We start from the raw sequence: 26,861 nt of genomic DNA on the forward strand, positions 1-26,861 counted from the left end.
CTCATGAACAAATTCACACACTAACCACTAGATCAATTAATCATTCAAGCAATAGTGGTAGGCTATGAATTTAAATATTTCATTTGTTATGCATGATCCTATTAAGCATGTACTATATGCACTAGCCACATACTAGTAAGGGATGAAATGATCATGCACATTACAATGATACCTTTGCTATGTTGGAGTAGAGGATAGTCACATAGATTCCAATTTATTACTCCAATGGCAATGTGAAGTCCGATTTGAAGCTTGGTGAAGACCAATAGATACCAATTTGAATTTCATTCTTCACCCATATGATATGAATACCACTTATGATCAAGTGCACGTTCTTGTTGTGGTTGACTTGCTTCATCTTATGATTCTTGCTTGCATGAGAGTATCAATTTGAGAATGCCACTTGGAAATAACTAGCTCTCTTTTGGGTGTTGCTTGCTTTTCTTGATCAATCCTTTTGATTGCTTCAACTAAGTATCTTAAATGTCTCTCAGATCACCACTTCTATGTTAGCCTTCCAAGTACCACACTTGGTTTACCTACTCATAGGCGGCAAGACCCTACACTAGGGAGAAGTGACCTCTCTCCAAGAATCATTCTTGATACTCACTTGAAATGACTTGATTGATTGATCCTAGTGATGGACTTAACTTGGTGAGTAACCTTGATTCCTTCTTTAAGTCCTTTTCTTTCTTCTTATTTAAGTTCTTTTTTTTCTACCAAATGATTTCCAATAGTCACTAGAACTTAACATTCAACTTCATCTTGAGTTTGATCTTGATCTTCCAATTTGAGTACCAAATGTGTGCAAAATACACTCCACAATCAAATGGCCTTGTACTCTTTTCTTGTCATGCTTCTAGATCATCTCAAAACCAAACTTAGGTACCTCAAACACTTATAAACATGTTTCCAACTTGAGGACCTTTCAATCAAAGTGACTTTAGATCAATCCAACATTTGTCACTTTTCTGACAGATTTTGTACCCTTCAAAGAAATAAGCATATATCCCAAAGTACAAATACAAATACCACAAAATTTGGTGGAGATGTTCTTTACTAAGTTATCTAGCAGCTATAAAAATTTGAGCTTCATTTGACTTCTAGATTGCTGCTATATATCAATTCTTCCACCACTGCTACATGCTGAAAACTGCTGCACTATAGCTGACAAGATCCACTCCAAAACTGAAGCATATCTTATCTAATTCTTATGAAAATTTTACAGCATCTTGTACCATAAGTCTAGAGCATGTACACCAATTTTCATTCCAATCCAATAAGTTTTGATTTCTCAAACATGGCTAAGATCACAGCTAGCTCAGATTTTGCAATATAGGACAGATTTCAACAATTGAGTTATACTTCATCAAATGTGAATCAAACTTGATACTAACTTGTTTGAATACTTCCATAAGACATATATCCATTCAAATCACTTACTAAATGTCATCTCATGAACTTATCCAACACAAATCAATCCAAATTTGACTACTAATCAATTATCCATTCAAACATCTCATAGCAAGCAACATTGTATATTTATCCAATTCGATCAACTCATATGCACCCAAATGAAATGATCAACAAGAGATATACCTTGGTTAGCTCATGATCATCCAACTAGCAAGCTTCAACTCAATTATTTGCAAGTTATCAAATATATCCAATGAATCACCAACAACTTGAAATTTACACTTGTATGTTGTAGCACATTTGGACTTCATTCAATTTGTCATGGCATTAGCATAATGATCATCACTTAGCAATACTTGGCTCAACTACATGATCAACAAGATGAATATCATTTGAACCAAGACTCCAAAGCCGATGGTACCTACAATCAATCATCCACCTTTCGATAGTACCCAAACAAGTTTGGGTCATCTCAAGTTAGGAGCAACATACTTAGGCAACGCCTTAGTATGAGTAGCGGGATGTTTTGCAATTGCAACCAATGAGGTACCATTGCCATCCTTCCTAAGCATAGAATCATCATCAATTGAAATAGGCTTAGGAGTGTTACCTAGAGGACATGAATGTGCCATATGTCCCCTTTCCCGGCATGAGTAGCACTTTCTCTTTGATTGAGCCTTCTCTTCCTTGCTCATGTGGTGCTTCTCATTGCCTTGCCTCTCATGGATTGCTTGAGCCTTCTTCTCAAGTTTGGTAGGACACTTAGAGGCAAAGTGTCCCATACTTTCACACTTGATGTGAGCAAAATCTTTCTTCTCATCTTCATTCTTGCTCATCATCTTGGCATCTTGAGTTTGCATTTGATGCCTTGCCTTTCCACCCCTTCTTATTTTCTTCTTCTTTATCATCAAATTACCACCATCTTTATGGTTGATCTTGATTTGAACTTGGGGTGTCTTCTCTTGCTCAACTTGTGGCTTTGGTTGAGACTTTACTTGTTGCTTCACCAATTGCTTGGTTGGGCACATTGAGGTAAGATGACCCCAAGTACGGCACTTGAAGCACTTGATATGCCTTAGCCTCTCTTCTTCTTTCTTCAACTTGAACTTTTCTTTATTGGGGCAACCATTTGCAAGATGTCCCACTTCATGGCACTTGAAGCACATGAAATGAGAGAGCTTCTCTTGTTCTTGCTTCTTCATCTCTCTTTCATATCTTCTCTTGCCCCATCTTTTGCCCTTGATCTTGCTCTTGTTGAAGCTAATGCCACTTGTGTCATTGGGGCTTTCTTGATGATTGACTTTGCTAGTCTTGAAGCCGACTCCACTCTTGTCACCAAAGTTTCTTTGAGTCTTCAACATATGCTCAAAGGTGACTTCAGAGTTGTAGCACATCTCTAACTTGTTGCTCAATTTCTTCACTTCATTTTTGAGCTCATTGTTCTCCTTCAAAAGGTTAGTCTCACAAGACATAGAAGTAGAACAAGCATCTATATGTAAAGAGCATGGCATATCTAATAAATCATCACAAGAGGTGGATACATGCTTCTTGCCTACACCACAAGGGTTAGCAATATTTTGTAATTTATCATTTGATCCATGTGATGAGCTCTCATTATTTTTAAGTTTCTTTGTAAACACTTTAATGAGAGAAGCATGTTGTTCTAATAATTCATCATGAGATGCAAGTAGTGTCTTATGATTCAATTTAAGCTCATCAAGTGAAGATTTATATTCATCAAGTAATTTCTTATGTTCTTCATAAGAGTTCTTTAGAAATGAGTTTTCATTTTTCTAATTTCAATGTTTTAGCTTTCTTATTTTCTAAAGACATGGTCATGCTAGCAAGTCTACTAACAAGCTCATTATATGAATCAACATGATCAACCACATCATCATTTGATACATTGGTGTCACCTTGTGACATGAGACAATGTGGTGTGGTTGGAGAGCATGTAGTAGCATCTTCATTATGGCTTGAGCATGAACCATCATCACCATCAAGTGTGCAATGGGTAGCATCATCACTTGCAACACTTGTGGCATCATCATCAACCTTGTCAAGTGAACTTGTAGTTGATTGATCATCATCATCACTTGACCATGAGGTGGAGCAATCTTCCACAATCACCAAATTGTGGTTATGCTCAACACACTCATGCGCCTCCTTCTTTGGTTCATCCTCCTTCTTGAATTTACCATCATCCCATGTGGAGGAGTCACCATAAAAGGCTTGGAGTGCTAGCCACATATCATGAGCACTCTCCAAGTCCCACACACGTCTAAAAATATCATCATGTATAGCACACGTTAGATAATAAAGAGCACGATGATCAAGTTGTAAGCAATCCTCTTGCGCTTGGGTGAGGTTATCCTTATCCAAGGCATCACGAGAAAAACCAACCACAATGATCCACCATGCCTTGGGACCCAATTCATGAAAATGATCAAGCGTATGATGTTTCCACCATGCATAGTGTGTGCCATCAAAAATGTGTGTGTCACAAACAACTTCTAGCCCAAAGTTCGCCATCCTCTCGGATCGGTGAAGACCACAAATGAGAGACCGGGCTCCGATACCAATTGAAAGGGTCGAGATGGCGACTAGAGGGGGGGTGAATAGTCATTTTTGAAACTTAATCATGTTGACTAACCGAAACAAGTACGGAATTAAAACTATCGGTCTAGCCAAGACTACACCCCTCTATCTATGTTCACAAGCACCTTGCAAAGATACTAATCAAGCAACAAAGGTGCCGGGCTAGTTAGAGCTCTCTTAACCAATTCTAGAAGCAAGGTCACACAAACCTATGCCACTAGTACTTTAAGCAACAAGGGAGCTCCTACACATGCTAGTAAGCAAAAAAAACAAAGCCAACTAAGCTCACTAGCAATGCTCAATAACACGGCAACCAATGCCGAATTAGAGAGCGCAAAAACTTAGCTACACAAACTAAGCAAAGTGACTAACAAGGTTACACAAACCAAATTAGCCACGTAAGGGAGCTACTTCTATGCTACATAAGCAAGAAGATAATTAGCAAGCTACGTAGGCTAACTAATTATTAAAGCAACAACACAAGCTCAATGTATATAAAAGTAATTGCAAGCTTGTGTAACGAGAATGCAAACCAATGGGAAGAACAAGGTTGACACGATGATTTTTCTCCTGAGGTTCACGTGTTTGCCAACACACTAGTCCCCGTTGTGTCGACCACTCACTTGGTGGTTCGGCGGCTAATTGGCATCACCCGCCAAGCCCGCACGTCGGGCACCGCAAGAACCTACCCCTTGAGTGAGGGTAGCTCAATGACACGCTTTACTAAAGTTGCTCTTCGCGACTCCCGCGGGGCGAGCACAATGCCCCTCACAAAGCACTTCTCCGGAGCACCGCACAAGCTTCTTGTGGGCTTCCACGGAGACCACCACCAAGCCATCTAGGAGGTGGCAACCTTCAAGAGTAACAAGCACCACCGGCTTGCAACTCGATCATCTAGTGCCACTTGATGCAACCTCACGATGCAACCACACTAGAATCGCTCACTCACACAATCGGATGATCACTATCAAGTATGTGTGAGATGGAGGGCTCCCAAGCACTCTCAAGCATGGACATAAAGTCCCTCAAGGTGCTCAACACCAGCCATGGCCGAAGGCCACTTCTATTTATAGCCCCAAGGGCTAAACTAGCCGTTACCCCTTCACTAGGCAAAAGTCGGGCCGACCGGACGCTGGACCTCAGCGTCCGGTCGCCCGATGACAGCCATGTGTCACCTACGTTCAACGGTATTCTTCCGATCTCAACAGTAATCTTCTGACCGAATGCAGCAGCTTCAACTGACCGGACGCTGGACCTCAGCGTCCGGTCATTTACAGTAAGGTACCGACCTTGACCGAACGCGTCCGGTCGCACGTGATCGGACATAGCCCAGCGTCTGGTCATACTCTAGCTCCTGCGTCACCAAATGTCACCTTGACCGGACGCACACAGCCAGCGTCCGGTCACTTCCAGCGCCAGCGTCCGGTCGATGACCGACGCCTGCACGCTGTCTGCCACTACTGACCAGACGTAGGACCCCAGCGTTCAGTCACCATGTGACCAGCGTCCGATGCACTCTGTGAGACCCTGTCTTTTCTATGTAGGGCACCGGTGGCACCGTTGGACTGTCCGCACTCTACGGGCGGACACTCCGCCGGTGGAGTTTCTTCACCAAATTGATCCACATCAACTCCAACTCCATCTCCTTTGTAAATGTGCCAACACCACTAAGTGTACACCACCATGTGTATGTGTGTTAGCTTTTCACAGTCATTTCCCAAAGGATGTTAGCCACTCAACTTGCCACGCCACTCGATCCTAGTGATGATGTAAAGTTAGATCACTCGAGTGGCACTAGATGACCGATATGCAAAAAAGTTTGCTCCTCTTGATAGTACGGCCATCTATCCTAAACCCGGTCATAAACTTCTCTACACACCTATGACCGGTGAAATGAAATGCCCTAGGTTATACCTTTGCCTTGCGCATTCCATTCCATCTCCTCCAACGTCGATGCAACACATGCACCAACACGATCAATAATGATATGATCTACTTCATATCATCACGTGATCATATTGGTTCATCGATCTTGACTTTACTTGCTCTTCACCGTTGCCATCGTTCATCGGCGCCAAGTCTTGCTCAAGCTTCACCGCCATGCGGTCCATCACTCCAAAGCCTTCGACTTGCCCTTCACGCTTACAACCGGTCCATCAAGCCAAGTCTTGTCTTGATCTTCTCCACCTTGATCACATGACTCAATGTCATATCTCATGTGCAATAAGCTCCTTCATCATCACATGTGTGAGCTTTGCAACATCTCCAAGCCATTTTCACCTCCATGGCATATGTTGCTCACACACATGTACCTGTGGATTAATCACCTGTGTATCTCACATAAACACAATTAGTCCACCTAAGTTGTCACTCAATTACCAAAACCAAACAAGGACCTTTCACACTCTAAGTAGACTACCATAAAATTTTCATGGCATTTGGATAAGTAAAATAGCCTACACAAAAATGGCAAGCTATGGTTGATAATTAAGCATGAAAATACTTTGTACTATGAAAAGTATCAAACAACAGATTTAATATTTTTCCTATGTTCTACATAATAAACAATCACTGCACAAAAATTATCATACACATGTTTTATACAATTTTTGCTTTCTATTAAAAATAACAAAAATCATCAATTAAAGGCACTTGAACTACATATCAATATTTCTCTACAGAACATGCATGACATATATTTTTCCTACAAAGTACATCACTAAAGGAGATTAACAAAACTAGAACCATATTTTTCTGATAATTATTTTATTTACTAGATATTTTCTAAGAAATCAGCATTTATTCAATTTAAATAAAGCTACACAGAAAAGTATTACAAATTTGACAAGCAACATTTTTATATTGTAGATCTACTTCTAAGAAACACAACAAAATTGGTCTCACTTGATTTGGAACTAAAATGAGCAAACTAAGGATTTTTGAAGACTTTACAACATTTTCTGGAAATCATTTTCTTTTAAAACAAAAAATCCAGCCGACCCTATTCGCTAGATGCACCCGAATCTACACCCAAAACCGCTTTAGAGAGACAGACAGGCGGGACCCAGAGGGTCAATGGACCCCTGAAAGGATCTAGGATGTCGCCTAGAGGGGGGTGAATAGGCGTTTCTGAAAAATCAACACCTTTAAAAGCGGAAACGATTTGTAATAGGAGTTTCCAAAATGGAAACTCTAAATCAAAGTAATACAACCCCTCACAAGTTAGCCACAAAGTATATAAAAGATACTAGATAAACCTAGGGAGCCAAACAACGGCAACCAAAGAGTTGAATCAAAATGCACTAGTCAGTTAATGTCGGAAGTCCGGATAGTTTGGGTCAGAACTTCCGACGTGTCAGAAGTCCCGACGTTTGGGTCAGAACTTTCGACGTGTCAGAAGACCTGATAGTTTGGGTCAGAACTTCCAACGTAAACTGTCAGCACTTCCGACCCCTACGGGAAATGAACTACAAGTGCTAAAATGAACTTTATGATGCCGATAACTTACAAACCCACTTCCTAGTGGTAAGGTAAGGTGTTGGGTCACTCTCTTGACGTTGATAAGACACCACTTCGTAGATCGAGGCCTAAACCCTAAGAAATAGCTAGAGAGAGGAAGATAACCAAATACATATAAATTCGAGCAAATCACAACAACAACAAGCATGCGGGAGACAAGAATTTATTCCAAGGTTCAGCAGCCCCACAAAGGAGCTCCTACGTCCTCGTTGTTGAGGTGACCACTTTGGTCGGAGTCTCTTCCACCTCCTTGCCTCACTCAAGGATACCACAAAGGTCACTTGAGTTTCTTCACTAGAAAACAAGGGTAATACAAACTTCCCAAGGCTCTTCCATAAGATGGAAGCTCTTGGGCGACGTCTAGCCGGCTAGGGGAAAATCCCCAAGAGTAACAAATGCAAATCAAACCGGCTTGACGAAGAAATCAAGTGTTCAAGCTTGCTCAAAGTGTTTTTCGCACTCAATCCACTCTCCAATCACTCAAACCCTTTGGGAATCAAAGTTGGAAGCAAAGGAGTGAAGAGAGGGGAGCCTAGAATGCTTGGGGGCTATTTTTGGCCGAGTGTTCGTTGCAATGAAGTGAGTGGGCAACGGTTAGAATGGAGGAGACGGGTATATATATACCAAGGCAAAATCTAACCGTTTAGATCTACGTCGGGAGTTCCGACGCAGATTTCGGGACTTCCGACGTATGAAGAAAACACTGTTTATGCGAGGTCAAAGTCCACTCGAGACAGCCAACGTCGGAACTTCCGACGAACGTCGGGACTTCCGACGGTAGGAACTTCCGACGAACGTCGGGACTTCCGACGTGCACAGTCAGCAGGTCAGTAGAACCATCGATGCCGGGACTCCCAGCTTGGGTCGGGACTTCCGACTGTCGGGAGTTTCGACTCACGTCGGGACTTCCGACGTCCACAGTCATCGCACAGGCAGTGACTGGGAGTCAGCACTTTCGGCAAGAGTCATGACTTCCGACTGTCGGGAGTTCCGGCTTACGTCGGGACTTCCGACACCGACAGTCATAGAAAATTATTCTTTGTGCTCATGAAGTGCTAGAGTGTCTCTCTTTTGATTTAATTATTATGCTTGAGCACTCTATCTTCCTCAGACCACCTAAACTTGCATCCCTCTTAATAGTACGGCATACCTATTAACTCAAGATCAAAAGAAAAACGAAATTAAACCTTTTGAGTTGATCTTCTTTAAAATTGATGCCGTGTCTTTCAATCTTCATCAAGTGAGGGTGCCAACATGTCAATATTGATCTTTTCACTTGAGCATAGCCATCTTGAGCACGTGACTTGATTCCATTCATCAAATATGAATAACTCCAAATGCATCAAGTCACTTTAATCAACTTGTCCAATATAGATTTGATCCTTCACATCAATATGACCATCTTAGCTTGATTAGTACCTCAACTAAATACAAGTACTTTCTTCTTCACCCTAGCTAGGTTCTTCGACCGCCAAGCCGTTGCTTGCCCTTCACCCTTGCTTAGTACCTCGAAGCCTTTCCTTGCTATCTTCACCATCTCAAGCTATTAAGTCACATATTGTGTTGAATCATCCATTCATATGTATTGTTATCTTTTTCATTTCAATTTAGCAAGCTTCAAATATGAGACCATTCCATATGCAATCCCTCATGTCTCATTAACTAATACTCACGAGCTTGCTTTCACATAGTATATGGAAATCCCACAATAAACAAGCATTTGCATGAATTCCATTTGCATTATTGTCTTGTGCTTGAACTAGATTGTTTATACAACAACACATCATTTTGGCTTTAATTAAGTACCTATGAGATAACCTATTACCTATCCACACTTAGCAAATGGGTTAGTTCTTTAATCACGTTGTCATTCAATCATCCAAAACCCACTAAAGGGCTAGATGCACTTTCAATCTCCCCCTTTTTGGTGATTGATGACAACTTGATTAAAGCTTACAAAATGATATAAACATTTAAACTTTTGGGTTCAATGATTTATGAGAGGCTCCCCCTTAATATGTGCTTATGATTAGAATTCACAAAATGACCTCAAATGTCAATTGCACATACTAAAATATATAGGAGACTCCCCCTAAATCATTGCATCCGTGGGGTGCATGTGTGTGTGACAAAGTGAAACCATGATGCATATGACAAGATATATCACAAAAGAATAAATATAAAGGCATCACATCAAATATTTTCATTCTAGCATGCATAGTCCTTATGAAAATAAATATAACACATGTAATTCACACATAGCACTTATTACGCATTTTCTCAAGTCCACAAGCCACTAAAATATAAATAAAGATCATGTCTCAAGAGATACATAGATAAAGCATAAGTAAGTCTCATCTCTCACATGATACAATCTATCTCAAATCCAAGATACATCAATGAAGCTAAAAAAACAAGAAACGACAGCCTGTAGTACATATCTTCAGGTACAAAGATAAGCAAATGAAACTATCCTGAAGCTTTAATCAGTCTCTCTCCCCCTTTGTCATCTATCACCACAAAGGTCCAACAACGACATACTAAGGACAAAGGGGCTATAAGCTATCACACAAAGTACAAAGGGTGCTTAAGGTTCAAACTTTGTACTAATCTCTCCCTTTGTATTAAACTCTCCCCCTTTGTCATCTTAAAGAGGTTGTACTTGTCACTTGTTTGCAATTCAAAATAGATCAAGTACATTGGTTTACTAGCTCATGAACAAACTCATACACTAACCACTAGATTATATAATCATTCAAGCAATAGTGGTATTCTATGAGTCTAAAAATTTTCATTTGTAATGCATGATCCTATAAGCATGTACTATATGCACTAACCGCATACTAGTAAGGGATGAAAAATGATCATGCACAATACAATGATACCTTTGCTATATTGGAGAGGAAGATAGTCATATAGATTTCATTTCATTTCTCTAATAGCACCATGAAGTCCAATTATAAGCTTGGTGAAGACCAATAGATGCCAATTCTTTGAATTCCTATTCTTCACCCATATGAATTGAGAATCACTAATGATCAAGTGCACTCTTCTTGTTGTGGTTGGCTTGCTTCTTTGATTATTGCTTGCTTGAGAGAACTAAAAGATGCACCACTTGTAATACCACTTGAAATTTCATGATACCACTTGAAATTTCATGACTTGTTCTCTTTTGGGTGTTGCTTGCTTTCTAGACCAATCTCTTGATTTTCTTCAACCAAGTACCTCAAATGTCCCTTTAGATTACCACTTCAATTTTAGCCATCCAAGCCTAGAGCGAAGTGACCTCTGTCCAAAGAACCATCCTTGATACTCACTTGAAATAACTTGAAAGGAAACCACTTGATCCACTTGAAAGATTTTGTTTGATTGATCCATATTGTTGGACTTAATTTGATGAATAACTTTGAATCCTTCTTGAAGTCCTTTTCTTTCTACTTGTTTAAGTCCTTTTGTTTCTATCAAAAGATCTCTAATTATCACTAGAACTTAAACTTCATCTTCATCTTGATCTTGGTCTTGGTCTTGATCTCTAGCTTGAGTACCAAATGTGTACCAGATACACTCTTCAAACAAATTGTCTTGTACTCATCATTTGTCATGCTTCTATCTCAAACCAAAACCAAAACATAGGTACCTCAATCACTTATAGATATGATTCTAATTTGAGGACCTTTGAATCTAAGTGACTTCTGATCAATCCAATAATTGTCACTTTCCTGACAGATTCTGTACTCTTCAAAGAATAAATCATATCTCCCAAAGTACATATCCAAAAACCATGAAATTTGGTAAAGATGTGACACACTAAGTCTTCTAGTAGCTGTAAAAATTTTAGCTTCTTTTGACTTCTATATTGCTATCAGATTTCATATCTTTCCACACTGCTACATGCTAAAAACTGCTGCACTATAGCTGACAAGATCTACTCCAAATCCGAAGTATCACTTATCCAAATCTCATGAAATTTGCACAGCAACTAACACCATAAGTGTAGAGCATGCAGACCAGATTTCAAGTCAATACAAATAGATTTGGTTACTCAAACATGTCTATGATCACTGCTACCTCAGATTTTCAATATTGGACATATTTCAATAATTGAGCTATTTTTCTCCAATTTGAACCAAACTTGAAATCAACTTGTTTGAATACTCTCACAAGACATATGTCCATTCAAACCACTTACTAGAAGAAATCTTATGAACATATCCAATCAAACCAACTTCAAACTTGATTACTTAAGCATTTAATCCATTCAAACATCTCATAGCAAGCAACATATGCATATATATATATCCAATTCAATTAACTCATATGCACCCAAATAAACTTTGATCAACAAGAGATATACCTTGATAGCTTATGATCATCTTTGCAAGCTTCAACTCCACTTATTTGCAGGCCTTCAAATATATCAATAAATTCCCACAACTTGAATATGACACTTGTATGTTGATAGCATATGGACTTCACTCAATTTTGACTTGGCATTGGGATAGAATTGCACTAGGCTTCAATACTTGACTCAACATAAGATGAACAATAATAATTCCATTAAATCAAGTCTCCAATGCCATGGTACCTACAAACGATCATCCACTTTTCGATGGTACCCCAAACTAGTTTGGGTCCTCTCATGTTAGATGGAACATACTTAGGCATAGCCTTAGTATGAATAGCGGAATTTTTTGCAATATTAACCAATAAGGTACAATAACAAACCTTCCTAGGCATAATATTTGCATCAATTGAAATAGGCTTAGGATTCTCACTTAGGGGACATGAATTAGCCAAGAATTGATTTTCTCTTTTTTAAATATTTGGCAAATTTATGATTTTCAAAACTTGAGAGAGATTTTAGAGGGACATAGGGATTTTTATGGACTTGAGAGAACCATGTCACATGTGATTAGGCAAATAATCAACCAAGGGTAGTAATAATCACAATATGACATGACTAGGTCACAAAGACCCAAAAACCACATGATTTTCAAAAACCACACCACCTACACATGCTAGTTAGGGATTTTGAAAAACATCTATCCTATATCACACAAATGCACACACTAGCATATAAAGGGCCTTAGATGCACTTACAATGCATGTATGTAAATACATACCTTTGCCTTGAGCCCACAATATCACCACTGAGATAATACATGGCATGACAACATCATGTTGACCTCACTTGTCAAATAATCATACCATATATGAAATCAATTTTCATCCAAAAGACTACAAATAATGCTAGATAAATTTGTTAGTCCACAATATCACCACTGAGATAATACATGGCATTACAACATCATGTTGACCTCACTTGTCAAATAATCATACCATATATGAAATCAGTTTTCATCTAAAGGACTACAAATAATGCTAGATAAATTTATTAGTCCACAATGGTGCAAAATAGAAACTGAGCTCCCCCTAAATAAGTACCACAAGTAATTTGAATGACTTTCAACAAGCACTTTATTCTTTTAAGAATTTGGGAGTCAATTTTCTATTTTGACCAACACAAAGTAATTTGCCATATTTAAATTTCATTGAGACATACTCACAACCCACTTAGGTTTGATAGATCACAAGCTTCTGAGCAAATTAAGGATATATAAAATCATATGGATCAAACCTCAATTGCATCCCAATTAGTGCTCTAGTTCCTGCCATACCGGACACGTCCGGTAGACATACCGGACATGTCCGGCATGTGAAGAACATAAACACTTTTCCTTTCTACCCTGGCCATACCGGACATGTCCGGTAAGTGCAGGACAGAAACAATTGAAGCGCTGCTTGTGATTCTTCGTTTTAGCTCTAGTACTTCTTGTATGTCTACATCTGAACAAAGGCATTGCTCTACTAGAGAGTCATTAAAAGCATCACATGGCAAACATAATAATTATTAAATGAAACTAATTAGCCACTTCCAATTATTTCACAAATATGCTTATTTGTGAGTCATTGAGCACTAAACACAAAGTGGCTATCCTATAAGGTTTTTAGGTACTTGTTACCAATGGTAGAGATGAAGTAAATGATATGGTCATTGATTTATCATCGGGTCAACCATATATGAGATTATGATAAGAATTGATTGATAGATTGAGTGAATATTTTCAATTTACTTGCTCAACCACCCCGAAGCTTTCATCTCACCACCAAGTACCTACATTATCAACCTAAGCACATTTTGGTACCCAACTCTTGTTGGGTCCTTTTGGGTTAGTCAACAAGTGCTTAGGCACCCAAATGGCCTTAGTACTAGTTTGTGGTGAACACATCACCTTGCTAGTGCTAATTCTATTTGTGGTCTTCCTAAGCATATTATCATAAACAAATATGTTCGGCTTAGGGATGTTACCATTTGGGCAATCATAGCTTAGATGCCCCTTTCTTCCATAAGCATAGCATATGCGACCTTTGTTTGCTCTATGCTTGTTTTGCTTGTATGGACATCCATCAACCTTGTGGCCCATCTCATTGCATCCATAGCATCTTCTTGTTGCAACTTGGGCTTCCTTTCTTGCCTCCTTGTACATTGGGCATTTCTTGGTTGGATGCCCCAACTTCTTGCACATGAGATAAGTGCTTTGTCCATCACTTTTTCTTTGGTTGGCCAACTTGTTTGAGGCCATTTGATCGGCCACTTCACACTTGTCGGCCCAACTCTTGTGTGGACACATGGTAATCTCATGTCCATTCACTCCACAACCATAGCATAGTCTTTTTCCATGTTTCTTGCTCTTGGTTGTGTTGGCCTTGCTTGAAATGTGATTCTTTTGTTGGGATTTGGAGGAAGCAAGGTTTGAACCCTTCTCAAGCTTCTTCACCATGTTAACACGGTTATCTTGAGAAGGTTGTGCTCTCTCCTTACCCTTCAATCGAATCACATCATTTTTTAGCCTTTCCACTTCTTCCTTAAGCTCTATATTTTCTATAAATTTTTGCTCAATCGAAGATTGGCTTGCTTGAGAAGCACACTCATTAGCACAAGAAATATTCAATTGAGATTGTGTACAAGTGAGTGTGTGAGTGGGAGGTTGAGATGATTTTACCGTTGTAATCACAACCTCATGAGCCACCTCAAGCATGATGCTTGATTCTACTAATTCTTCATGAGAGCACTTGAGATGAACATAGTTTGCTTGTAACACATTATATTTGCTTGAGAGTTCATCTAATTTTGCCTTGAGCTCAAAGTTTTCCTTCTCTAGTTGTGAAACACTAGAAGAGGAGTTAGTAACTAAAGCATGCTCAATTGATAATTTTTTATACCTCTCATTTATGGCCTTTAGCTCTTGCAATTTGGAGATGAAAAACTTTTCTTGATTTTGAAGTGATTGCTCTTGTTTCTCATTCTCTTCCTCTAGCTCATCATTCTTCTCAACTAGCTTCATGAGAATGAGCTTGTCTTTGTTGCTTAGATGATCAAGAGTGTAGCTATCTTCAATTTCAATATCACTCTCTTCTTGATCATCTACTCGTGCTATCTCCTTGGCTTGATCTTTCTTGCTAGCCTTCTTCTTGCTTTTCTTGGCCATGAGACACAAGTGATGAGTATCATGAGATACTAAGGTTGACTCATCACTTGGCCGCCACCGGGCTTGAGCCTCATTATCACAGACTGCCTACTGTCTGGCTGCCTCAGCCATACCGGACATGTTTGGTAGGGATACCGAACACGTCCGGTATGTGCTTGCAGACAGCGCAGTCACCTCGGCTTGCACCTCTTGCTCCGGCTCAGCGCTCTTGAGGTCTTGTGAGGCTTCTTCGCTGCATGAAGACATAATGGACACATTTTCCATTGACTCGACCTCAAGTGCATCATCGCATTTGGATTTCTCATATAACTCAACGAGTTTGGTCCAAATGAGATGAGCACTCTCCGGAGGTGGTTGTCCATTGAATATTGCCTCATCTTGAACCTCTGCACTCATTGTACTCAAAATGATATTAATAGCTTGAGCATTGAGTTGCACGCATATCTCTTCCTCTTTTGATAAATTCTTATAGTTGCTCCAATCAACTATAGGAAGAGGTATGCTTGCAAACACAATATGCTCAATAAGAGGACTAATATCTCTAAAAGCATTGAGTACATGAATTGACCAAGGTAGAAAGTTTGAACCATCATTTTGGAGAAGCATCGGCTCCAACTCGATAGGCGTCGACATCCTTTTCTCACGGCGGTGAAGCTTTAGGTGAGAACCTCGCTCTGATACCAATTGAAAGGATCTAGGATGTCGCCTAGAGGGGGGTGAATAGGCGTTTCTGAAAAATCAACACCTTTAAAAGCGGAAACGATTTGTAATAGGAGTTTCCAAAATGGAAACTCTAAATCAAAGTAATACAACCCCTCACAAGTTAGCCACAAAGTATATAAAAGATACTAGATAAACCTAGGGAGCCAAACAACGGCAACCAAAGAGTTGAATCAAAATGCACTAGTCAGTTAATGTCGGAAGTCCCGATAGTTTGGGTCAGAACTTCCGACGTGTCAGAAGTCCCGACGTTTGGGTCAGAACTTTCGACGTGTCAGAAGACCTGACAGTTTGGGTCAGAACTTCCAACGTAAACTGTCAGCACTTCCGACCCCTACGGGAAATGAACTACAAGTGCTAAAATGAACTTTATGATGCCGATAACTTACAAACCCACTTCCTAGTGGTAAGGTAAGGTGTTGGGTCACTCTCTTGACGTTGATAAGACACCACTTCGTAGATCGAGGCCTAAACCCTAAGAAATAGCTAGAGAGAGGAAGATAACCAAATACATATAAATTCGAGCAAATCACAACAACAACAAGCACGCGGGAGACAAGAATTTATTCCAAGGTTCGGCAGCCCCACAAAGGAGCTCCTACGTCCTCGTTGTTGAGGTGACCACTTTGGTCGGAGTCTCTTCCACCTCCTTGCCTCACTCAAGGATATCACAAAGGTCACTTGAGTTTCTTCACTAGAAAACAAGGGTAATACAAACTTCCCAAGGCTCTTCCATAAGATGGAAGCTCTTGGGCGACGTCTAGCCGGCTAAGGGAAAATCCCCAAGAGTAACAAATGCAAATCAAACCGGCTTGACGAAGAAATCAAGTGCTCAAGCTTGCTCAAAGTGTTTTTCTCACTCAATCCACTCTCCAATCACTCAAACCCTTTGAGAATCAAAGTTGGAAGCAAAGGAGTGAAGAGAGGGGAGCCTAGAATGCTTGGGGGCTGTTTTTGGCCAAGTGTTCATTGCAATGAAGTGAGTGGGCAACGGTTAGAATGGAGGAGACGGGTATATATATACCAAGGCAAAATCTAACCGTTCAGATCTACGTCGGGAGTTCCGGCGCAGATCTTGGGACTTCTGATGTATGAAGAAAACACTGTTCATGCGAGGTCAAAGTCCACTCGAGACAGCCAACGTCGGAACTTCCGACGAACGTCGGGACTTCCGATGGTAGGAACTTCCGACGAACGTCGGGACTTCCGACGTGCACAGTCAGTAGGTCAATAGAACCATCGATGCCGGGACTCCCGGCTTGGGTCGGGACTTCCGACTGTCGGGAGTTCTAACTCACGTCGGGACTTCCGACGTCCACAGTCATCGCACAGGCAGTGACTGGGAGTCAGCACTTCCGGCAAGAGTCATGACTTCCGACTGTCGGGAGTTCCGGCTTACGTCGGGACTTCTGACACCGACAGTCACAGAAAATTATTCTTTGTGCTCGTGAAGTGCTAGAGTGTCTCTCTTTTGATTTAATTATTATGCTTGAGCACTCTATCTTCCTCAGACCACCTAAACTTGCATCCCTCTTAATAGTACGGCATACCTATTAACTCAAGATCAAAAGAAAAACGAAATTAAACCTTTTGAGTTGATCTTCTTTAAAATTGATGCCGTGTCTTTCAATCTTCATCAAGTGAGGGTGCCAACATGTCAATATTGATCTTTTCACTTGAGCATAGCCATCTTGAGCACATGACTTGATTCCATTCATCAAATATGAATAACTCCAAATGCATCAAGTCACTTTAATCAACTTGTCCAATATAGATTTGATCCTTCACATCAATATGACCATCTTACCTTGATTAGTACCTCAACTAAATGCAAGTACTTTCTTCTTCACCCTAGCTAGGTTCTTCGGCCGCTAAGCCGTTGCTTGCCCTTCACCCTTGCTTAGTACCTCGAAGCCTTTCCTTGCTATCTTCACCATCTCAAGCCATTAAGTCACATCTTGTGTTGAATCATCCATTCATATGTATTGTTATCTTTTTCATTTCAATTTAGCAAGCTTCAAATATGAGACCATTCCATATGCAATCCCTCATATCTCATTAACTAATACTCACGAGCTTGCTTTCACATAGTACAAGGAAATCCCACAATAAACAAGCATTTGCATGAATTCCATTTGCATTGTTGTCTTGTGCTTGAACTAGATTGTTTATACAACAACACATCATTTTGGCTTTAATTAAGTACCTATGAGATAACCTATTACCTGTCCACACTTAGCAAATGGGTTAGTTCTTTAATCACGTTGTCATTCAATCATCCAAAACCCACTAAAGGGCTAGATGCACTTTCAACCCCATCGGTCAGTCAAACCCGAGCAGGGCTCACGGTTGACCGGTGAGATCTCGCTGTCGGCGAGGTTGCCGGTGACGAGGCCACCACCATTGTGACCACCATGCCAAGGCGGACATGGCAGTGCAATAGGCATGGCCAGAGGTGCACGGAGGCGACCTCACCGGCGTGCATGGCAGCACGGCGGCTTGGCTCTCCGGCGGGAGCGCATCTCTGGCCATGGGGTGGCGCGGGGAGCGGCATGGGAGCTCCACCGAGCTCGGGCGGTGCTCGTGCGCATGGAAAGAGAGCGAGAAGGAGGACGGAGGGGTGAGGTCCATGGAGCGGAGCTCTCCGACGAGGAGGAGCTCACTCCGGTGAGCGATTCACGGCCGGTGAAGGCTTACTAAGGCGAACCGAGGTGAGCACGGGGTGCGCGAGGTGGAGGCGGAGCTGCTGGCAAGATAGAGCGGTCGACGGCGAGCTATGGTGGCCGGGCGAGCCAACTCCGGCAAGGGAGCTGGTGCAGACGGTGGCGGAGGCGAGCGCGTGCTCTGCTGCTGCTGTGCTGTAGCTGGCGGAGTGGAGAGGCGAGTGGGGAGTGCGGCGTGGTCGGGCAGGTGAAGGCAGCGCGGCTGGTAGGGACAGGGCTGGCCAGTGGTGCCGTGCGGCGAGCTCGCCGGCGCATGGCCGCCACGCGGCTCGCGTGCCCTGGCGCAGTTGGAGCGTGGGTGAGGGCGAGCGGACGGTGGGCGCGGAGGCAGGCCGGGCCAGCTTCGGTCGTGGGCCGAGAAGCGAGGGCGTGGCCCATTAAGGTGGAAAATGTGATTTTCCTTTTTATTTTCTTCCCCAAATTCATTCAAATGAATTTTTAAACCTTTTCAAAGTAATTTCAAAAGTTGGACCCAAAATAAAAGTTGCTCAGAAAAATGTACTCTACAACTTTGCCAAAAAGAGTAAGGCCAAAATCCAATTAGATTTTGAACTATAGATTTAAAGTTAATTTAAATCAAAAACCCTATTTTAGAAGATTATTTTTAAAAAGCAAAATTTGGGAAAATTTGAATACCAACCTTGCTCCAAAATGCATGTGAAACATTTCTAAGTCATTTGTACTCCCAAACAATCATGTTAAACATTATTACAAGCACAAACACGACCTAGGTTCATTTAAACAGTAATGCAACATACATGTTTCAAGAGCATGTTTCATATGTTTCAAAGCATTATTTCAGTTATTATTTAACATGATTATGCATGTATGATTATGATGCTTGATGATGTATTATGTTCATGATTTGCAGTGCCTAAATGCTTGCGTAACACCGGGGTGTTACATAGCTCCCCCTTGATCCGCGCAAGGATCAAGTGCTCTCTACAGATTGATTCTTCGACACTCTGTCATGGTGAATCACTCACAACCGCTCACAACTTGAGTTAGGTCATCCATAAGCTCCGTCAGATGACCACCAAACTCCCAATCACCACCAAGCCATTTAGGTGATGACAATCACCAAGAGTAACAAACAAGAACTCTCACTTGACCACAACAAGCCTAATGAGAAAGGTGAATGCACACTTGCTACTCTCTTTTCACTAATGAGGTCTTAATCTTGGATTCTCAAATCTCAATCACCTCACTATGCCTTTGCTCTTCTTAGCACTCTCAAGGGTGTTTCTCAGCTGTTGAAATAGACAAGAGTACTCCCTTGAATGAATAGAGGAAGTATTTATACCCCCTCATTCAAAATAAACCGTTATGTGCTTGAGTCAGCACACTGCGGGGTGACTAGACGCTCTGGTCAAGGTGACCGGACGCTGCGATCAGTTCTCCCTGCCACAGAGCCGTTAAGTTGTGACCGGACTCTGACCAGCGTCCGGTTGCAAAAACTGCTCTCTGGAATCTTACTGTTGTTGACCGGACTTTGGCACCCAGCGTCCGGTCACATTGCTGTTCAGCGTCCAGTCAGTAACCGGAACCTGACCAGCGTCCGGTCAGCACTAACCGGACACGTCCAATCAGGATTCTCTCTCTCTGGAATCTTACTGAAGTTGACCAGACTCTGGCACCCAACATCCGGTCACTTTTCTCTCAGCGTCCGGTCGCAACCAGACGACTTCACCTTGATCAAATAAACTGACCGGACTCTACTGCCAGCGTTCGATCAACATTTGACCCTCTATTCACTTTCAACTCGAAATCATATGTCAATGAAGTTTGCTCCAATTGATCTTATGGCTACTTAGGAGCTACCTAGTGCTAGATTTGACAGGTGTGCACCACACCTAACCCATTAGACTTATCTAGGTCAAGCTACTAGTTCATACATCTCTTAATAGTACGGCCAAAGAAAAAACAAAGTCCTAAATTACTCTAAGTGTCTCTTCAACACCAAACGACACTTAGAACTAGTCCATCCTTAACCTTGTCGTCCATCCTTTAAAAACCGAAACGATTTCCATCGTAGGGCATGACAACCATGATTGCCCAATCAATTGGCATTACCATGACCTAACTTAATTGCCTCTACAAAACACATGATAGGCATAGTAATCACGTATTGTCATTAATCACCGAAACCCAACTAGAAGTCTAGATGCTTTCAACTAGCTCATGTTTCATTAAAAACTCGTTCGAAAACACAATGGAAGAAAAAGAATGGAGAAAAGAGTATATTTTTGCCATATAATGCACTTCATATGTTGTCTCATTAATATAAGCCGGAATCTTCGGGGTGTTTAAAAGAATATCCAACTTCTAATGAGACCCCACAGATGTACACATAGGGCCTGGTTTAGATTGGGGTTAGGAATCAGTATTTGGCACTGTAGCACTTTCGTTTGTATTTGACAATTATTGTCCTAACTAGGCTCAAAAGATTCGTCTCGCAATTTACAATCAAACTGTGTAATTAGTTATTTTTTTATCTATATTTAATACTCCATGCATGTATCCAAAGATTTGATGTGATGGAGAGAGAGTGAAAAAACTTGCAATCTAAACCAGGCCTAGAACGGTGATATCAGCACACAACACAGTCGAATATTTACGGATAGAAAATTATTGATTGTTGTCCATGCACTGGTTGATAAAGAGAAATAGAGTCGTAGTCTTGCCAACATATTTCCGTAAATTTTATGCATCACACATGCTTGTGATTTTGTGAATGCCTATAAAAGACTGACCCAATATATTATAAAAATATTAAAGTTACTATATACATATAGCTATCAATGGAGATGTCACTTTCTAGTTTCTAGTGGAGAAATAATTTTAGTTAAAACAATCACCCATACTAAGCGAGAGACATGGACTTAGCTGTTTGGTTGTATGTGTGCTATCGCAAACGTAAATGAAACAAAGCTACGGACATTATCGGTGGAAGATAGATTTGAACTAATTCCATTTCTATTTCCGTCACTGTGGAAGGAACAAAATAGCAGGTTAGATCAGTTCTGTTGGTTCACCACATGTCCACATCTCAATCATTTGACATTTAGCACTGAATTTGCATTATGGAGACATTGGTCTCAAGTTTGCGCGAAAATCTTGAGTACCTTAATTTCATCAATTGACAAAATAACTAGTCAGAAAATAAATAATGTTTTTTATTACAACAGAAAATAAATAATGTTAATGGAGCCGAGGAGCAAACAGGACGCTTGCTGTATTCCAGCGACAGTTGCGACACAAGCCACCGGCGACACATCCTCCCTCGCTTTCCCCAGTTCTCCCCTCCCTTCCGTCCTCCCACTTTCCCACGGCAAGAAACCACGCTGCGACCGCCCTACTCATCGTCCTCGATCCCAATCCCTCGTCACGATCGCAAACCGATATTGACCCCTCCGGTCGGCTCCGCATCGCCAGCCCGCAGCTCCTTCCTTCGGTGAGGGTGTGTCTGGTTCGTGCTCCCGCAGTGGAGGCTGGAGCCAAGATGACAATGCCGGGCTCTCCGGCGAGGCCGAGCTTCTCGGTCCTCCGCGGTGCCCGGTGGCGCGCCGATCTCGGCGTCATCCCCGGCTCCGCCGCCGTCTCCACCGACGAGCTCCGCCGCGCCGCTGCCGACTCCCGCCGGAGGTGTGATCGTCTCGGGGAATCATGTTGCATTTGACCCTGCAGAAGCTTCTTACATTTCTTGAAATGTTTTAATACCAAGATTGAGCTCATTTCGCGGCCGTAGATCAAGTTATCTTAGGCTTTCATACCAAGATTGTTGCTTAGTTCTTTATTGCCTTTCTCTCAAATCTTGTATGCCAAAGATCCTTGCATATGCTAATATAATGTTCATGTCAGCCTCGCGCCTGCCACAGTTCCTCATAAAAAAAAGTTCTGGCTTCTTGAAATGCCGAAATGGTACTTGATTGTTCTAAAGATCTTTATTGTTTGGTTTGACTCCATGGAAATAAACTAGAAGGAATTGGAAATTGAGAACAACAACAACAAACAACAACAACAAAGCCTTTTAGTCCCAAGCAATTTTTGTTGGGTCTCAGGGCTTTGACTCTAGAATTTTAATTGTTGATTGCTACAGATATGCTAATCTGCGGCGAAGGCTGCTAATAGATCCCCATCTTTCCAAGGATGAAGAAGGTGCCCCTGACTTGATTGTGGAGAATCCACTCTCGCAGAGCCCAGGTAGGCGCTAGCTTTTGCCTTTTGCCTTTAAAGCGTGTGGTCTCTGAGTTGTTGTGTTACCCATGATTTATTAAAAAACTAAGGTTATGCTTGGATAGGAGATGTTTTGTGCTAGATTAACATATGAGTTACAGTCCATTTGTCCGAGAAGGTAGTCAGATGTTAAATAAAGTCTTCTGGTACTTAAAAGAAAGGGGAGGGAATGCAGAGAGAAACCTTTTTTGTTGCATTGTTATCTCTCACTAGCTCCAACCTGCAGACCATGCTATTATTTTCTTTTTTTTCCTTCTTGAACACGCAAGAGACTTGCGCATCATTTCATTAAAAGAGAGAAGAGGCGAATGGACCCGTGGTCCAGTGGTAGGTCTGTCCAGTGGGATGTTACCCAACCCTGGTGATCGCACCTTTTTCTGGAATTTTTCCAGAAATTTTAGGGTACACGCACGCGTGCGCGTTCGGTGGTACTGCGCGTTTCCCGCGCACTGGAGGCAGCGAAGCCTCCCAATCTCTTCTTTGCGTGTGTACGGACGCGAACGCGTGTGTGCGCGTGTGGTGTGAGTGTGGAGTGTGTGGGTTGTGTGCGTCCAAGTTGTACCCGATCAAAAAAAAAAAGAGAGAAGAGAGTACACAAAGGGAGGGCAAGACATGCTATTATTATCTCACCAGTCATATATTATCTTCAATCAGTACTCAATCCTATAGCAATGTAAGAAAGTGACATCTTCCACAAAATCACTATTAGTGACATCAGCTTTTATGGAAAAAAAATCTGTACATTGTCATGCAGGGAGCACTTGGGGCCAATATTTCAGGAATGCGGAGCTTGAGAAAATGCTTAACCAAGATCTGTCCCGCCTATACCCTGAATTGGGGGACTTCTTCCAAACAAGCACATGCCAGTCTATGCTTGGACGTATATTGTTAGTATGGAGCCTCAGATACCCAGAGTTTGGTTACAGACAAGGTAAAGCGTTGATATCTTTTCAGTCACTGTGAGCTATTTATCTCCTGAAAAAATGATTGATACCAACTAAAGTTGTATAGCCGCAACATGATATGCCTAAGTGCACATCCCCGAAGTTGGTTCCTAATCTTATACCTATTCAATGCCTACGTGGAACCAAAACTTCACTTCTAAAAATAACTACCTAGTTCTTTCTGCAATTATTAACCTAACTTTAGTTGAGTACTTCTATATTGCATATTGAAGCAAAATTTATTTGGCCTAGTTTAGGTGACTAAACATTATTTCTGCCAAAGGTAAAAACATAGGTGCACTTTGTAACAACATGCCAAAACCTTTTTGAACAACTTAACAAGGGTCCAAACCAGTAGGTGTGTGACTTTTGTTTTCTGATGAGATAACCATTCATCTGTCCTCATTCTATGCATTTGTCAACATAAATCACTTTCCTCCTACAGGAATGCATGAACTCTTAGCTCCTCTTCTCTATGTACTTCACGCTGATGTGCAGCACTTCAGACAAGTCAGGGACCTTCATGAAGAGCTTTTGGGTGATGATTTTGATGGTCAAACTTTTCCAGATCGTTCAAAGCTGAACAGAAGTGACAGGAAAAACAATGTTGAGGGTAGAACAGCTAAAATTAGAAGTTTGGCTGACCTTGATCCTTATACTAGAGATCTTTTCTTGGTCAATGATGCATATGGAGCAGAGGGTGAGCTGGGTATTATTTTATCAGAAAAGTTTATGGAGCATGATGCTTACTCTATGTTTGAGAATTTGATGAACGGTGCGCAAGGAGTGGTTGCTATCACTGACTTCTATTCTCTGAGTCCTGCCCCAGAATCAAGCATGGGTTTAACACCTGTAAGAGAGGCATCATCTGCAATATATCACTTGCTTGCTAGTGTTGATTCCTCTCTTCATAGTCACCTTGTGGAGTTAGGAGTTGAACCTCAGTACTTTGCATTACGATGGCTCCGCGTCCTATTTGGTCGTGAATTTTCACTTGACAGTCTTCTGTTTATTTGGGATGAGATCTTCTCTTCTCCTAACCATTCTTATTGTACCGATATCAGTAGTAGGGCAGATTATCAGTTTAAAGTGTTATGTTCTCCTCGTGGTGCGCTGATTTTGTCAATGGCAGTATCAATGATGTTTCATCTCAGATCCTCCTTGTTAGGGAGTGAACATGCGACTTCTTGCCTAGTGAGGTTGTTAAATTTTCCAGAAGATATTGACTTAAAGAGCTTAATTGAGAAAGCCAAGTTACTGCAATCTTTTGCCCTTGAAGCAAATCTTCCTTCATCCCCGATGAGAGGAAATTCTCTCTTGACTACACCCAACTATTGGGAAGAGACATGGAAGATTCTCCAGCCATCAATGGACCAAAAGGGTGGTGGTGTCTTCAAGATGAAGGGAAGGGGCTTCTTGAGAAGAAGCTTGTCTAACACTGAGTCGAATGTTTCCAGAAGCAAGGCTGTTAATTTTGAAAACAACGATATGACTTCAACTAGGCAGTCCACTACTGATGAACTTCACAATGCTGATAAAGTTCCTGCAGAGCTGATAAATAGTGTGCCACACATGCTTATAGAAAAACAAAAGCATCATGTTGGTAAAGGTACTTCAGAGGCTATTGAGAGTAATTCAAAGAATGCATGTGAGATAGGCCAGCATGATGGTTACTGCTCAACTTCAGGTGAAATTAGAGATCCTCTTGGAGCAGCTAGTGGGTATTTATCGAGGAGCAGCAGTACCACTTTGTCATGTGGCACTGAATACGATCATGATACCCATCATCTGGAAGAACCATGTAATCCCTGTGATGACAGAGTGGTTAATGAACCTGATCCACTCTTTGTGCACAATGGTAGAACTGATGAAGCAGCAACAACAGATCGAACATCTGGAATAGTGGATACTTATCCAGTTCAACAGTGTAGACTGTGTTCTGTTGATGGGAAGCCGAAAATAAAAGATGACCAAAATTCCACTAGTGATAAAGGTGGCCAAAAAGAAACATTGGCAATATGTTCAATAACAAATGTGACTGATAAAGAGTTGAGCAGAACATTAAGATCTCTTGGTGAATCTATGGTTGAGAACATACAGGTAACCTTACTTGATAAAAACTAAAAAGAACTTGTTGCCAAATAGAGGCCACATATATATATTTATCTGGTCGATCTTTTTTCTGTAAAGTTCATATTTTATGTTGTCAATACCTCTTAGTTTATATTTCTCCTTTAGAACTCATACTATTCTGATAGTCAGACGCTAGGCAGGTTTATCAAATACTAGTGAAGTTTGTACTTCCTGCCCCCCCCCCCCCCCCCCCCCCCCCCCCCCCCTTTTTTTTTTCGTCCAAGTAAGAAGATAGGAAAGAACAAGCAGATAATGCCCCCATTGTCGGATATATGCACCTTATGATCAGATCATGAGATACCTTTTCTTGTATTTTCCCTTGGCTAATTTGCTAGTTTATATCACAGGATATCGAGATGCTGTTTCAACCAAATTCACTCTCGACTTCAGTGGAGAAACTTGAGAAAGCAATTCCTAGAAGCACAGAGCAAGCTAAGGCAGTAGCAGCTCTAAAAGAACTCAGGAAGATCAGTGACCTTTTACGTCAAATTTAACCAGTACAGCTATAAATATTTCTTCCATACATACGGTGTTGTAGTTTTTTATACGTATCTCCATTCGACAATGGATCTGATGTAACATGCTAACAGTATATAACCATCTGATTGATCGGTAAATAGTAATTTGTACATGCCCCCTGTAAGCTGATAAATCGAACTGTACATCTGAAACAGCTGCCTGCTGGTTGTGAAGTGAAGGCAGCATACATTTTTTTGGCTTGTGACCCAACAATAAATCTGCAAGGTTTCTGCGTTCTTAACGCCCTTTTTGCCATTTCTTATTTTGAGAACGGTGGCAATCAAAGATAACTGATTGTTGCCCGTGTGAGATGTGAATACAGTGACCACCTACATAATCAGATGAAAGTGCATTGTGGTGTTATCATTGAGGCTTCAGCTCAATTCTACATCATCAGAAAGTTTATCAGCTGTTTAGAGATTCACCTTCAAAACCTGCCATTTGTTGATATATGCCAAAAGAGCTGGATTCAATATTGGTCCAATCATATGCTTCAAGTTGGT

At 41.3% G+C, this 26,861-nt stretch overlaps 1 protein-coding gene across 1 annotated transcript; it reads left to right on the forward strand.

Moving 5' to 3' along the window:
- The first annotated feature begins 21,545 nt into the window (after positions 1–21,545).
- Positions 21,546–26,599, forward strand: LOC136520775 (uncharacterized). The gene is made up of 5 exons (XM_066514427.1): positions 21,546–22,171; positions 22,626–22,729; positions 23,517–23,693; positions 24,152–25,806; positions 26,187–26,599. Exons 1-5 carry the CDS (start codon positions 22,029–22,031, stop codon positions 26,331–26,333), a joined length of 2,226 nt encoding a protein of 741 aa, XP_066370524.1. The 5' UTR covers positions 21,546–22,028; the 3' UTR covers positions 26,334–26,599.
- The last annotated feature ends 262 nt before the right edge of the window (positions 26,600–26,861 follow it).

Source organism: Miscanthus floridulus, chromosome 18, assembly GCF_019320115.1.
Source record: "Miscanthus floridulus cultivar M001 chromosome 18, ASM1932011v1, whole genome shotgun sequence".
Lineage (NCBI taxonomy): Eukaryota > Viridiplantae > Streptophyta > Magnoliopsida > Poales > Poaceae > Miscanthus > Miscanthus floridulus.

Coding starts and splice junctions, on each gene's coding strand:
- LOC136520775 (XM_066514427.1), top strand. CDS start 22,029: ATGACAATGCCGGGCTCTCCGGCGAGGCCGAGCTTCTCGGTCCTCCGC. Junction 22,172..22,625: donor GCTGCCGACTCCCGCCGGAG/GTGTGATCGTCT, acceptor TGATTGCTACAG/ATATGCTAATCTGCGGCGAA. Junction 22,730..23,516: donor TCCACTCTCGCAGAGCCCAG/GTAGGCGCTAGC, acceptor ATTGTCATGCAG/GGAGCACTTGGGGCCAATAT.